This window comes from Sceloporus undulatus, chromosome 1 (genome assembly GCF_019175285.1).
Source record: "Sceloporus undulatus isolate JIND9_A2432 ecotype Alabama chromosome 1, SceUnd_v1.1, whole genome shotgun sequence".
Lineage (NCBI taxonomy): Eukaryota > Metazoa > Chordata > Lepidosauria > Squamata > Phrynosomatidae > Sceloporus > Sceloporus undulatus.
In genome coordinates this window covers 219,820,419-219,834,817 of record NC_056522.1, presented here as the reverse complement: position 1 = coordinate 219,834,817, position 14,399 = coordinate 219,820,419, and the positions used below count along the sequence as shown (strand labels likewise).

Genomic DNA, 14,399 nt, shown 5'->3' with positions numbered 1-14,399 from the left:
AAAAAGAAGAGGAGGAGGAACGGGAAGAAAAGGAAGAGGAGGAGGAGAGGGGAAAGAGGAAGAGAAAGAGGGGAGGAAAAAGAATAAGAGGAGGAGGAGGGAAAGAGGAAGAGAAACGGGGGAAAAGAGGAAGCAGCTTGCCTGCAATTTGCAAAGCCCTCTCCAGGATCCAGCCTTGGGCCCGCGCGAGGCTCGAAAGAGAGGAAGCTCCTCCTCTTCAGGCTGGCTGGCCGGCCGGCCAATGGGGAAGACTGGAGCTGGGGCAGGCTCCTGCAGCTGGAGCAGGCTGTCCAGCCATTGGCCAGGCAGCCTGAACAGCAAGAACCTCGCGCCCCCCCCTGGGGGGCGCGCCCCACTATTTGAGAAACACTGAGCTGGGCAAAGGGACTCCTGGCCACAGATAACTCTTGGACATACAGTGCAAGGCTGGATCCTTTTACCATATTCTGTCATTGTGGTAATGTAATCTTGAAACCTGGAGCAGTGATCTGGAGCAACCTGGAGTACCAAAACAAAATGATGACAGGAAAGAACATAATTTTGAACTAACAAAGACAGTCTTTGGTTGCTTCCAGTACTTTAGTCCTAACTTGAGTTAGGACTGAACTACAATATTCTTATTGAACCAAATATTAAATGGTAAATCAACACTTACGTAAATTTAATTGATTCAATAGGTCTACTCAGGGTTAGAATTTAAATTTAAGCTAGTCTTCGCTACTTAAAATTCAGCCACAATTCTAATTCAAACACCCCTGAAAAGATTTTCAAGATTGTAAAGAGGCCTCTGTGAACTGTGCCTCTTTTTTGCTGAGTCCTTTTGAAAAATAAGGCACTAGACCCTTCCATGGCTTCTCCCAAAAGGCCAATATATGTATGGTTTGTCCTTTGTAACCTGGAAAAAATTAGTTTGATCCATAGCCTATTTTGCTAATGTTTGTTTTACAGTGTAGATTGATGCTGCTTGACTTGTCAGATGTTAATTATATATAAAATATTTTCCACTTTTGAATTAGATTCTCTCCTTTTTAAAACAACTACTATAGACAAGTACCAATGGCTACATCTCCAGAACCATGAGCTAGAAATGCCAGCAGGTCTTATACAGTTGACCTTCACAGATTCTCCATCCATGGATTCAACCTTCTGTGTTGAAAATATTTTTTTAAAAATCCAAAAAGCAAACCTTGATTTTGCCATTTTATATAAAGGGCACCATGTTAGTACACCACTTATATAATGGAACTTGAGTGTCCACAGATTTTGGTATCCGCAGGGGTCCTGGAACCAAACCCCAGTGTATATCAAGTGTTCATTGTATATCTTTTCTGTGTCCACAAAATCCAGAGATCCATGTGTATTCTGAGACACATTTAGAGTGGTATGGAGGAATGTGTATGAATCACTTATTGTGAAAGGAGGATCAGTAGTACTAAAGAAAAGGGGCCCACCCCTCTTTGGAGAAATCTCCTTGTTTCGCTTCACTTCACTTTCAGCTAATTCTATCTATGTTTCTATAGCTGTATATGATAGAGATTAAGTGAGCAGTGCTGCAAATGTTGAATCAGAAAAAGGACATCAAATAGTTACTTTTTGGACTACATTTTCCAGAATCTGCCAGCTGTGTGTTTTACCGAGTTAAAGACCAACAGCAGCTTTTCTGAGCTCTGTTCAGAAACAAGTCTTTTCCATTACATCCTCCTGCTCTATCTCTCATTGAACGTTTTCACATCAGCACTTATGATGGGTTAAGCACCAGTAAAGCACCGGTAAAACATCCCTGAAGCATGAAGATGTGAAAGCTGGTCGTGCTTCTGAAACGTCAGTGAATGCAAAGTTCCTGTTAATAGGAATGGCTGCTCCATGAACTGTTCAAGGATGGTAGAAGTGAGGGGACACTTCACTGATGTTTCAGAAGCGGCTTTCACACCCTTGCTCTTCAGGGACATTTTACTGGCGCTTTACTGGTGCTTAACTCATGGTAAGCGCCAGTGTGAAAGCCATCTGTGTGAGAGAGAGAGAGAGAGAGAGAACAGCCACAAACATATTTTATTGTTATAAAGGAACAGGTATGGACTTGGGGACCCTACCTTAGTTTCTTATGGAGACTAACTGAAATAACAATGAATGTAGCAAATGCATTCACTTGCAACAGATCCTCTGGTGAGATGGCAAAGCCTTTGTAGATCACCAATCACGCTAAGATCTTTGGGAAAAAATGGAGGGCTAGCTCAGTTAGGAGCTCCCAGTGACTACCCATGAACCCTCTGTAAACTCTTCTCCATCCTCTCTAAATGAGAGACTGAATAATGAGTAAACCAAAGTAAAACAGATTGCCCCCCCCTTGAGACCTATGTGTTCTTAGGTTTAATAAAGAGTTTAAAGAAGTTTTATCCTAAAGTAAGTAGGACAATGGTTATCATATCATAGAACATCCTTCTTCAGACAATAGCTTAAGACCCTGCAATGTTACAAGAATTTTGCTGGTCTTGAACTCGCAACCTTGTGGCTTTGAGTGAATGGCTGCAGTACAGGCATTTAACCACTGCGCCACCAGGGCTCCACCTTTTCTCAAGTTTTTCCATATATATGGAAGCCTGGAGTCTTATCCTTTAGGGATCTGGCTCTACCTGCCCTCCTCATGCTAAGGACAAACTAGAGGTTTTGTCAGCAGTGTTCTGAAAGTAATGAGATCAAGTGGGTCATTCAGAGATTGTCAATGGAATTACCTTGTTTCACTTAGATACTTCCAAACAGGACCTGAAATTAATCAAGGTGATCCTGTTGTAGTTAATTCTGTGGTCATTCATTGTGGATGTAGGGCCAGGAGGAGAAGGAAGAAGAAACTGAAAGGAAGTAATACAAAAGGCCACAGCTTCCACTCCTACTGCATTAGCCAATAGGATTTTGTATCATGATTGCTCCAAGAGAAAATTTTGCTTCTTTCTCACTCTGTAACAGTAGAATTGTTCTGCCTAAGAACTATGTCCCAGTTGCTTAAGTAAATTACTTTTTGTTCTTTGCCTGAATCACTTGTGTTAGGGATGAAAATTAAAGTTGATTACAAACCTCTAGGGTTTGTGGCCTACTTAACATTTATTCTAGCTGCCTTTGGCAAGGTTACCATGGATAGTTTTATACTTCATACTTGCCCTTCATTTTCCCAACATCCTGGCAACCTGGCCAAAAACAAACAAACAAACAAACAACCCCCCAAAACACGTGCGCGCGCACACACACACACACAACCTTTTCTCTTGCTTCATCTTCATTCTGATGTCCCCTTGTAAGTAGCTCACAATTTTTTCACAGCCCGTTGGCAGAATCAACACAGTTTCATGAGAATATTTTTTTCTTCCTTCTTTTCAGGATAATTAATCTTGTCTAGTAGTTAAAGCTACCTTAAAGCTATTTTTACTGCTAATGTATGTTGAAAGTCAAATGATTGTGCGGGGCAGTGAAGACTAATATTTACACTCTCTCCTCTTTTTCTTTTGAAGAATTGGATGTAAAAATGAAATTTGGAAGGTGGAAATGTTTGGTGTAGCAAACATGTAGTGTAAAGATTCAGCGTTTAAAAATCTGATGCAGATTAAGTCTGATTCATTCATCCTTTCTTTGCAAAAACATTATTTATTTGTTTATTTACTTAATTAAAAGAGTAAGTGGGAAAATAATATGCTCTGAGTATACAAAGGCATCTTGTGCATACTCTTATCTACATACAATTAAATATACTGCATTTGCTACTTCATTATTTTAAAGTTGTCCCTCTGACAACCACAACAACATGTTGATTCTAATTGTTTTATGACTGGGATGGTGAACTGTAGACAAAGGTTTCTACCCAGAAACATAGATCTTTTAGATTTACAGAATAAAAATCTAGCATGAAGGGAAAGACAAGGATGAGAGTTGTATTTTTTTCCTTTTCTTTTCACACTTCAGCAATCAGAAGGCTGTGCATTTTGATGATAGCAGAATGTTTTCTGAGGATTTGATTATATAAAAACAGAGGGGGGAACCTCCTTCTCATAAGTATTAAAGCATGTTGAAGGCAGAATCAGAAATTCTGTTTGGGAAGAAATAACAATTCATGCTTGTTGAAGGCGGAGCGTGAGGAGAAATGTCATAGTTATGCTAGTCCTTATTGTGCTTTTAATTATTTTGTCTGCTCATTATGGCCTACAAGATAAAAACCTTATGGACAAAGAAGTATGTGTTTTATTTCATGATTATTCATCCCTACCCAGAACTAGGAGTAAAAAGATCTATGGTCCTAGACAAAAGAAACAAAAATTAAGGGTGCCAAAGATGTATTTTCCAACAATTTCACTGGCATGATGCATTAATCTAAAGCAGAACTTGGGATCCACACCATCATCCTACTGTTGCTCAATTTTGGACAGTTTCAGTGTGTCACTATATACATTCTTCCTGAAAGTAACTTTCCAAGACCTCATATGAAGGAAGAGGAGTCCTGAATCTGATGCTCATTAAAGGCTGAGCCTCCAGATTGTAGAAGTCATTGGTTTTATTTGAAGCTAAGGTAGGGTTGCCATAAGTCTGGACCTCCAAACTGGGACAAATGTAGGACAAATGTAGGACAAAATTTTCAGATGTAGGGCACATTTTTTTAAAAATGGAGGACATGCGAAAAAAATTGATTTTTTTAAAAAAATGTTACTGTGCATGATTTGTAAAAATCAGAGCAACTAATATTGGTCGTGCCTCAGAAGCTGGCTCATTTCATCATCATCACTATCCTCTTCCTCCTCCTCCTCTTCTTCCTCCTCGTCCTCCCTCCCTCCCTCCTCCTCCTCTGCCTCCTGCGGCCCCTCAAGCGGAAGAGGAGGTGGGTGGCTGCCTTGGCGAGCTCCTCGCCCGCCCGCGCGCCAAGGCAGCAGGCAGGCAGCCACCCACCTCTGCGCGACCGCGCTAGGCATTTGGCTTGCCCCGGGAGGCAGAGGAAGAGGCAGAGGAAAATAAAGCAGGAAAACAGGAAAATAAAAATGCAAAAGGACAGCACATTAATCATAAGTTTCTTTAAAAGCTGACCAATTGTCCAGATATAAATCCATTTGTAAATTTGAGCTATACATCTTTAAAAAAAACCAACAACAACATTGCAAGTGTTGTTAGATGTCCTTCCCATTGGATCACAGATGGAGAAAAATTGTCTTTCCAGTAATGAAGCACAATATGCCCGCGTCATATGCAGGTGCATTATATGCCGCTTTCAGCATACACTGAAAGCAGTGATGGAAGAAGCGGCACCGTGCGCTGGAAGGAGCAATGGCGTGTGTGCCCGTGGCGCGCATGCCACCACGCCACTGCAAGCATGAGGCCCATTACTTCTAATGGGGCTCAAGCATATGCAGAATTTCTTTTACGTGGGAGGTCCAGAACGGATCCCCCGCATAAAAGAAGGGACCACTGTATTAATTTTTTAGCTGTCAAAAGGGCACAAGAAATTAACTTCTATTGGCCCTTGGCTAATTTCCAAAAAATAGGTAAATTATTCGAAAGAACATGCATATCCCTGAATATGAAGGAACTTTCCAAAACCAAATTAACTGGTACTTGTTCCAAAATCAAATTTACTGGTACTTCCTCCCAAAATACAGCTACTGTGGGACAACTCCAAACCATATGTGTTAAGGAAGCATTAGCAGTATTATATCGCTAACAATTTCCTGATTTAGAAAGCTCTTTCTTGAATAGACATGGCGATCAATATACCTGAAAGAGCAATTTCTGCTGTACTCATTCTTAACACTTAATTAATGAATGGACCAGATTCACAATCCAGAATACCCACAACATTGTTACCATGTTGAGGTTTTGAGTCAACCCACCTGCTTACCTAACTTATCTGAGAGCTTGACTACACAATTAAAATACTCCTCATTTGAATTGAATAGGCTGTGATCCAGTCACAAATGATTTGGAGGAATTCAGGCTTTATGCACACACACACCCCTCCCAAAACACTCCAAAAACTCTCCTGAAAAAGGATTTGAGGTTTTTCCCAACCTGTCTGCAAGGGTGAGTATTACTGAACATGTGGTGATCTGATAGTCTAGTCTGATACGATAATATGGTTATCCCCATTCACAATCATGTCTCTACTTCTTCCATATAATCAGTTTTGGTTTCAAACAGTGAAACTGCATCATAATATATTTCTCATCTGAATTTAGAAGTTTTGTATAAGTGTGGTTTTTTTAAAAAAGAAAAGTTTCTGAAGCAGTCTTAGGTTCTAATGTGGAGAGACTTGAAAGGTTCTAACAATGGCATAGGTTTACTTAAGTCAGTCTGTATCTGTTTGCTATGATCGGCTAGTTTATCTGTACAGATAAATAGATGTCAGCAGTTGAGCTGGCAGATAATGGATAACAGATTCCTGAATAAGCTGACATTCTAACATAGGAGTTTGGATATATGTATTCTATTCCCAGTTGCAATATCTGTAACTACAATATAGCTGACAATACTGACTTTTGCAACAAGAGACTAGACTCAAAAATTCCTAGAGGAATTTTTAAATTTCTCTAGGCTGCTTTGTTTGTTTCCCCTCAAAATTTCCATTATTGACCAACTCCTTCCCTAAAAAGATACCCTTCAGAATTTTCATATACTGTATGCAGCTCTTCATATTATAAAGCCAAAGGTTAAGCCTAATTAAACACAGCTTCTTCAGCCATTTCAAGACGTTAGGTGTAACTGTTGTCTGGAAGAGGAAACAATTTTTCTATTGAAAAGGCTGCAGAAACCTTCACGCTTGCCTAACAATCAAATATTTCCTCTGGCTGTAATTTTTAGCAGAGGGCAGTTTTGGTCAGCTGGATTCTGAGATGTTTATTATCAACAGCTGAGGAACTGGGAACTGCTTTGTTGCATGCATCTGTCAGTACAGTAATTTGATGCTGTGGTACCATCAAATCATTTCCAACATATGACAATCCTAAGATTGTTTCTGAATTATGGAGACCCTAGGCTGATACTATCAGAGACCGCTGAGTAACCTTGGGGAAGTCACACTATCTCAGCCTCAGAGAAAAACAGTGACAACCACCTTCTGAACAAATCTTGCCAAGAAAACCCTTTGATAGGTTCCCCTTAGGGTTGTCACAAATTGCAAATGACTTAAAAGGCATGCCAGTATCATCACCACCACCAGCAACAACTATTACTCCTAGAATTCTTGGTCAACATTCAAATCCCTATACCACATTTGCCTTCTATTAGTATAGCAATACTATAAGTCAGTTTTCCTTGGACTAATCTGTTCAAACCCCCACAATAAATATCTTCATGTATTTTCATATTTCTTTGTTCTGTACTTTTCATATGTTAAGGTTTCATCACGCTTTGTAATACGTTCCTTTCATGGGTCAATAATACCTTCCTTTCATGGGTGGATAATTCGTTTTGCTACATAGTCCATACTCATGATTATAATCAGTGGCCTCCATGTCAGGAGTTCAGTGAACACACTGGATTTTATTCCAAACTCTAAAGGACCAATTTAGATTGTTGAAGTTATTTTGAGGATAGGGTTCAGCATCTTTTGGATCATTCCTTTAAAGTCTGTGGAGTGCACCCCCACCCCACCCCCCCAGCACAGATTGAATCTACTCTGACATGGTAGTTCCCAGCTGCCTCAGGTCAAACTACATGTTAAAGGGAATGTGTAAAATTTGCAGACTGGTTGATAAACTCCATGGAAAGAATTTTGAAATTTTATGAGTACTGTCAGCCCTCTGTATCCAAGGATTCAAGCATCCACAGCTTGAAAATACTTTTTAATGTTTTCCCCAAAAAGCAAAATCTTGATTTTGCCATTTTATGTATGGGGCACTATTTTACTATCCCATTGTATATAATAGAACTTGAGCATCCATGGATTTTTCTTATCCATGAGAGATCCTGGAACCAAACTCCAATGAATACTAAGGGCCTACTCTGAAAGAGAGCAAAATGGACAGATTTGCCTGTGACATTTAGCCCTTAGAAATCTGGCTTTCAGTCCTACTGTACCATGAATTAGAGTTGCTGTCTCGTTTTTTTTCAGATAGTATTCTCATCTTTTACAGTCAATCCTTTCCATGCAGAGATTAGCTGCATATTGAATCTGGCTGGTGCAGATGGTTGAGATTTTTTGTTTGTTTGTTTTATTGAGAACGTGCCAAAATATACATTTTATTCATTATCAGGATTGACAAACCATGAAACGTAAAAAAATGCAAATGTCGGAGAAAGCAAAAGTGAAGATTTGCCTATTGAGGAAGAGGGAGAATGTGAAGATTCTGATATTAACTATGTGATTTTGTCAGAAATATTGCTAGCTAGCCATCCTGTTAGCTGATAGTGATGCACCCGAGTTTTGTAATTCAACACCACTTTATCTAACAATGTTGGATTAATGTTGGATTAAAGTAAACAAAAACAGGGCTATTGAATTTCTGGGTTCAATGCCATATATTCAGTTTAGCAGATGACTAAATTAGTAAATCAATAAAATTACTGCTACCCTATATCTGTGTGTATGCATTTAATTATATGCAGTACAGGGGAAAAAAGAGAAATATTTTATAAATAAAAACACCTTGCTATGAAGCAACTAGATAAAATTCTGAAGTATAAAAACATGTCGTTAAGTACTAAAGTCAGGGCCATTTATACCATATTATCTTGAATTTCAATATATGATGTGAAAGCTGGAGAATCAACTCACTTGTGATGCTGAAGAATTTTGTGGATATATGACTCATTAGAACATATGATAATGTTAGGAAGAATTTGAAGGCAGTAGGATTGATGACCACCCATGAAATAATGAAACCAGGCACAAGTAAATTGTTTGAATAAGGGCTACTTTATTGACCTATTCCATATTTAACTGAATTTGGACCTGGAGATAAACAAAGTAGAGGGGAGGGAAAAACCTGATGTGGGTCCACCTGAGGTTCAGGCATTAACCTGTGATGAACCTTCCTTTCTGGCCAAAGACCACACTTGGGGGGGGGGGGGAATCCAAAAAACATTGATTGCTGCCTGGACGGTTATTTACTGGAAGGCAAACCAGTAGGCTCTCCCCCAAGAAATCCTGAGTTTATAAGAGAGAGTAAATCAACAGATCAATACTACTTCTCCACACACACCCAGGACCCATAGAGATTGTTCCAACAACCCTTTATGAAAAGGGTGTCAAGGTATAGACTGATCTGATAAATTCTCCCCTGTAATCTGCCAAGTGAGAACCTATTTTAGACCCATAGCCAGTTTTCCACCAGATCTAGTGTGGAGTAGGCAAGAAAACCCAATAAAGGAGGGAATGTATGTGACCCCAAAGTGACCAGGTAACTTGCAATCCAGTTGGTGGAACACAGAAGCAGAAGATCACAAGGTGGATTGATTCAGTTGAGGAGGTCACAGCCCTAAGTTTGTAAGATTCAAACAGGGTTGTTAATAACATGGTATCTTGAAGGCCTCTTATTCATGGTGCCATCACAAGCCAGAATTGACTTGATGGTACTTAATAAGAAGAACAGATTCCCACAACACTCAGAGCTGCCATTAGCCCTGGAAATAAAGGCCTTGATCATCATGGAGAGATGTGGGATCAAGTCCACTCATTCTGAACTGATATTGACACATTTCCCTGTGAATAGGAATCTTAGATCAGTCAGGCTTCTTTATCCATTAGAGGAGCTCTGTGCCTAACTAGCCTCTTTCACACTCATGCTGAGTGTGTACGGAAGTTGGGCCAGGGCTAGTAGACATGTTTTTCCTGTTTCATCATGTGTGCACTTTATGTTAGATGGGAAAGTCAATATATTCAGCCTAGTGGACATCACATGTTGCAATTATAAAAAGTATAATGTTTTTGAATAGAATTTTCAGCTCCTTAATGGTAGAGAGTGGGAAATAGATGTGGCAAATAAACCACTCAAACATGACATCATCACACAATGCTGGAAACAGTGAGTGTGTTTCCAAAACTCTGGTTTGCAAATAAGCTGTATTGATCTGTATATTAATGAAATATTGGCTCAAAAGGCAGAATTTACAGTAAAAAAAAATACCTGTTGTCACTTTGGAGTTCTAAAATCCAAAAATATATGACATCTGTGCATGGCAAAGTTAAAGGCACACTTTTCTTTGAATTTCTTCTCTTATAGCTGTTATGTCAAGAAGCCAAGAAGGACCTGGAGAGATGGGGAAGGCAGTCGTCATACCCAAGGATGATCAGGAAAAAATGAAAGAGCTGTTTAAAATCAACCAGTTTAACCTTATGGCCAGTGATATGATTGCGCTGAACAGAAGTTTGCCGGATGTAAGACTAGAGGGGTGAGTTTATGCATTTGTTTTGCCCCTGAAATTTGTCACATTGACATTGAATTAATATCTAGACAATGCATAGCTATGTTATTTTGCATGCCTGCATGTATAATTATAGGTATGCAAAGGTAACTTGTGTATTATAATATAAAAAGAAAATGGGGGGAATAGTTTAGTGGCCCTTTTAAGACTGAGTGGTCTATTTAAATCCCATTGTGGGAGAAAGGTGGGATATAAACCCGTGCATTTTTTTAAAATAAACATTTTGCATGACCTTACATGGATTTCAGTTTCTTTCCTAGATACATTGGTGAATTACAATAATCAAGCCACAATAAAATACTTTCCAGTTTGTTTCAGAAATTGATCCATCCTTTGATACTTCTGATTGGAAGTGTCAATCTGATATCAAGAGCTACTTCCAAAGTAATTGTTTGAAAACCTGGACTTTCTTCTGGCTCATCACAAAATCACTTTCCGGGAACAGTTCACAAAATTCCTATAGAGCAGGAGTCTCAAGTTACATTCCTAAAAAGACTCTTGGCAGTATTTCATGCTAATCATAGGCTGCCAGAAATTGAGGGATTATTCTTCCCTTCCTCTTAAAGCACATGTGCTCCCAAAATAGCTTGTGGGAGGGTAAGAGACTGCCAAGAGCTTCACTGGGAGGGACAAAATGCTGGATTTGGGCATTACATGTGAATAAATCCCATTAAACCTAGTGGAACTTGCTTCTAAGCAAGCAAGCACTTAACAGTGAAATCTCATATATTGTATGAAAGTAATAGCCATTCCCTTGCATTATATGGGTCATGGTAATACTGGCTTGAGATCAGGTTAGGTGAAGAGAGCAAAGGTGCGTTGACCAATTTGAAACTTGGGCTGTGGGAGACACACGACTGAATGGTGCGGAACAGGCAACACAGTGGGAATATACAGATCTGGAAATAGTTGTGAGGATGAAGGTATACTTTTATTGTTTGTTACCTGGTGTGGGCTGTCCATCTTCCTTTGCTTTGCTTTAGCGATTGACTGGAACAATTATTGGATATCCAAGAATACATATGTCACTGTCTGTCTGTCTCTATACCTACACCTATGTATTTGCAAGAGTAAACAATACTAGCACATTTTCTCATCCTCAATGAGGATTGTGATAGTCACTCACAGGAAAAAATTTCATATTTTAGGACTTTGTGAAAAATTGCCCCAAAATGTGTTTTTGCATGTGCACACACAGACACAAAGTTATTTTGTTGCAAACAAGTTTTTCACAAAGATGTCCTGAAGTGCAATAACAACAACAACAACAACAACAACAACAACAACAACTGAAAAATGCTCTCACATTTTGTGCACTGGAGAGAAAACTTTTGAACTTAAGACAAGACAATTAACTGAACAAAGATTTGTATCCCTAATGTATACAGACTATATTGGATTAACAGTGCATTGCACTTTAAAACAACAAGAACATATTTTTAACATGAACATTAAATACCAGCAGTGTGGAATGCAGATTAAAGTGCCCCCATGTATTCATGTTGTTCCAATGCCATCTCCACTGTCACTCCTGCAGCACTGTCTCTTTCTTCCATCGCTATTTGACAAGTCCTATTTATTTATTTACTTACTTACTTACTTATTTACTTACTTATATGCTGCTTTTCTCCCAGGATGGAACCCAAAGCAGTTTCCATAACAAGAAATTAAAAAGTTTTAAAATCAATTTAAAACCACCAGATTAAAACACTACAAAACTGATTTAAAATCATACAAAATTTAAACCAGATAAAACATACATCTATAATATAGGCTACACTTTGCACACTCTTCTTGCCATCAAAAATTAGTAACTCTAGTGCAGGTGTCCTGTATCTGCAGAGAGATAATTTTGCTATTTACTAGACATTCATTGCATGTCACAGGAACATTCTTTCTCGGCTAATACAGACTAAGAAGATAGTGTGATCAGCAGGAACAGACAGAGAAGGGGATGTATTTTTAAAAATCACCATGTCATATCATTTAATACCAATCCCATTATGTAATCTGTTGTGTCAGCATGCATTCTAAAGAATCATACAAGTAAATCAGGCTTGCAAGGAAGAAATTACACATGTTGTTCCTGTCAGGTGTCATTTTGTCTGCTTCAAAGCAGTTTTCCCCTTGCATACCTCTTAAACTCTGTGAACAGCTAGATTAGCCAATGGACAAATCAATACAAATCCAGATCCCTTTGGTAACAGACCTTCTATTTCAGTTGTTCCTCACATACGGGAGTGGCTAACATTCTGCTCTTGTTGACATTCCTTATCCTTTTTTTCACATTTTGCAGTCTAATTTGATATCACAAAGCTTAATAACAGGGGAGGGTGGTGGTGGGAGGAACTAGATGAATGGTTGTCTAGTAACCATGCTTACTTCACTTGTTGCTTTCTGGTTACAGCAGGAAGTGATGATTACATGTAGGTGCCTTCTGAGCTTGTGTTTGTACCCCCTCTTCTAAAATGGAAGTTTCTGTGTCCAGCTCCACTATACAGCTATAGAAATGAGGATGATACCCAATGATGTGCAGTGGGAGGGGAAGTGTTTGCTTGAGGAGGAGTGCTAGCCAGCAACATGGCCTTAAGACAAATTTGGATTGAACTGTTTAGTTTAACTACAGGATGGTTGAGCAGTCTTGTCCTTTTCAAAAGTGGTACCATGAAACTTGGGTTAAATACCTTGTAGATACTTTCTTTGTGGGTCTACTAACAATCCTCTCTAGCAGATCAGACCTAAATCCTATAGAGTTCTATGTGACTTTCTTCCAAGCAGGTACATGTACAATTGTAACTTTAGTGTCTGTGTGGGCATTGTGTCTGAGAGCAGTTGGATGAAATTGTGCAGAAATATGGAGAAGCTATTGCCAATATCCCTCTTTTATTCCTGAGAAATACAGTTCTCTTTCTGACACAATTATTGTAACATGTAAACTGATAAAAAAAATTATCTAAACAAGGAGTAAGGATCATTATAGGCTTTTCTGTGAGAGCCAGTGTTGTATAGTGGTTTGAATGTGAGACTAGGATTCGGGAGACCAGGGTTTGATTCCCAGCTCAGCCATGAAACTCACTGGGTAACCTTGGGCAAGTCACATGCTCTCAACTTCAGGGAAAGGCAATGGCAAATCTACTCCGAATAAATCTTGCCAAGAAAACCTCATAATAGCATCACTTTAGGGTCTCTATAAGTCAGGCATGACTTGAAAACACACAACAAATAGTTTTTTCTACTAGATTTCATTCTAAAGTTTGAAATTTTGCATTACTAGAGCTTTAGAATCCATATTTCTTGGGGAGGGGGTACTAACTGAACATATCGATCTGTAGGGAGAGGCTATAAGCAATATTCTTATAAGGAAAGTCAGGTGTGCATATATGACAGTTCTGAAATTCTCCAGTCCTTATTGGAAGACAACCAGTAATGAGAGCCATGGTTTCATAGAAACAAAAGAGCACAATTTGAAGGCTCTACCCAACCCGACTACACCTCTTTGATAAGCTCTGCATCATGTAAATATATCACAGGAGACATTATGTATTATTATTACTGACTTACAGTCTTTACCTCTGCTTCACTGGTAACAAAATTCTGAAAGGGAAGGAAGAACTGTCAGTACACCCAAGCTGTATTTTATCTTACTTTGCCTGATTTTGCTGCTGTTTTTCTTACTTCATTGCTAAAATTGCAGGTGAGCTGTATTTGCACTACTTCCACTTGCTCCTTGTTAGCTGCAACATCTAGGAAGGCCTTCAAGTTGCTCAGTTGCCAACATGATGCCGACTTTCATGTTGAAAACAGGCAGTTTCAGTAAAGAAAGAATTAACAAGGTGGTTTAGTGGCAGATGTAATCTTCTGAGTATGCTTCTCATTGTGTACATCCAAGACACCTGAGCCTAAAAAAGGCTAAATTGACCAGCTGGGCGAGAATCAGGCTTGTCTAAGGTTAGCTTGACAGCAAAGGACAGCCTCTCTCTGGGGGACGGCAGTCACCTGGAATTTAGACA

At 39.1% G+C, this 14,399-nt stretch overlaps 1 protein-coding gene across 4 annotated transcripts in view; it reads left to right on the top strand.

Annotated features, from left to right (window-relative positions):
• Positions 1-14,399, top strand: part of GALNT13 (polypeptide N-acetylgalactosaminyltransferase 13) — a 268,667-nt gene that overhangs the window by 96,693 nt on the left and 157,575 nt on the right. For all 4 annotated transcript variants that reach the window (XR_006105156.1, XM_042480745.1, XM_042480727.1 and 1 more), the window contains exon 3: positions 10,188-10,356. Coding sequence is in view for 3 of the 4 variants with exons in the window: in XM_042480745.1 (XP_042336679.1) it covers positions 10,188-10,356 (169 nt within the window). In the remaining variant the exon portion in view is untranslated. The remainder of the gene's footprint in view (positions 1-10,187; positions 10,357-14,399) is intronic.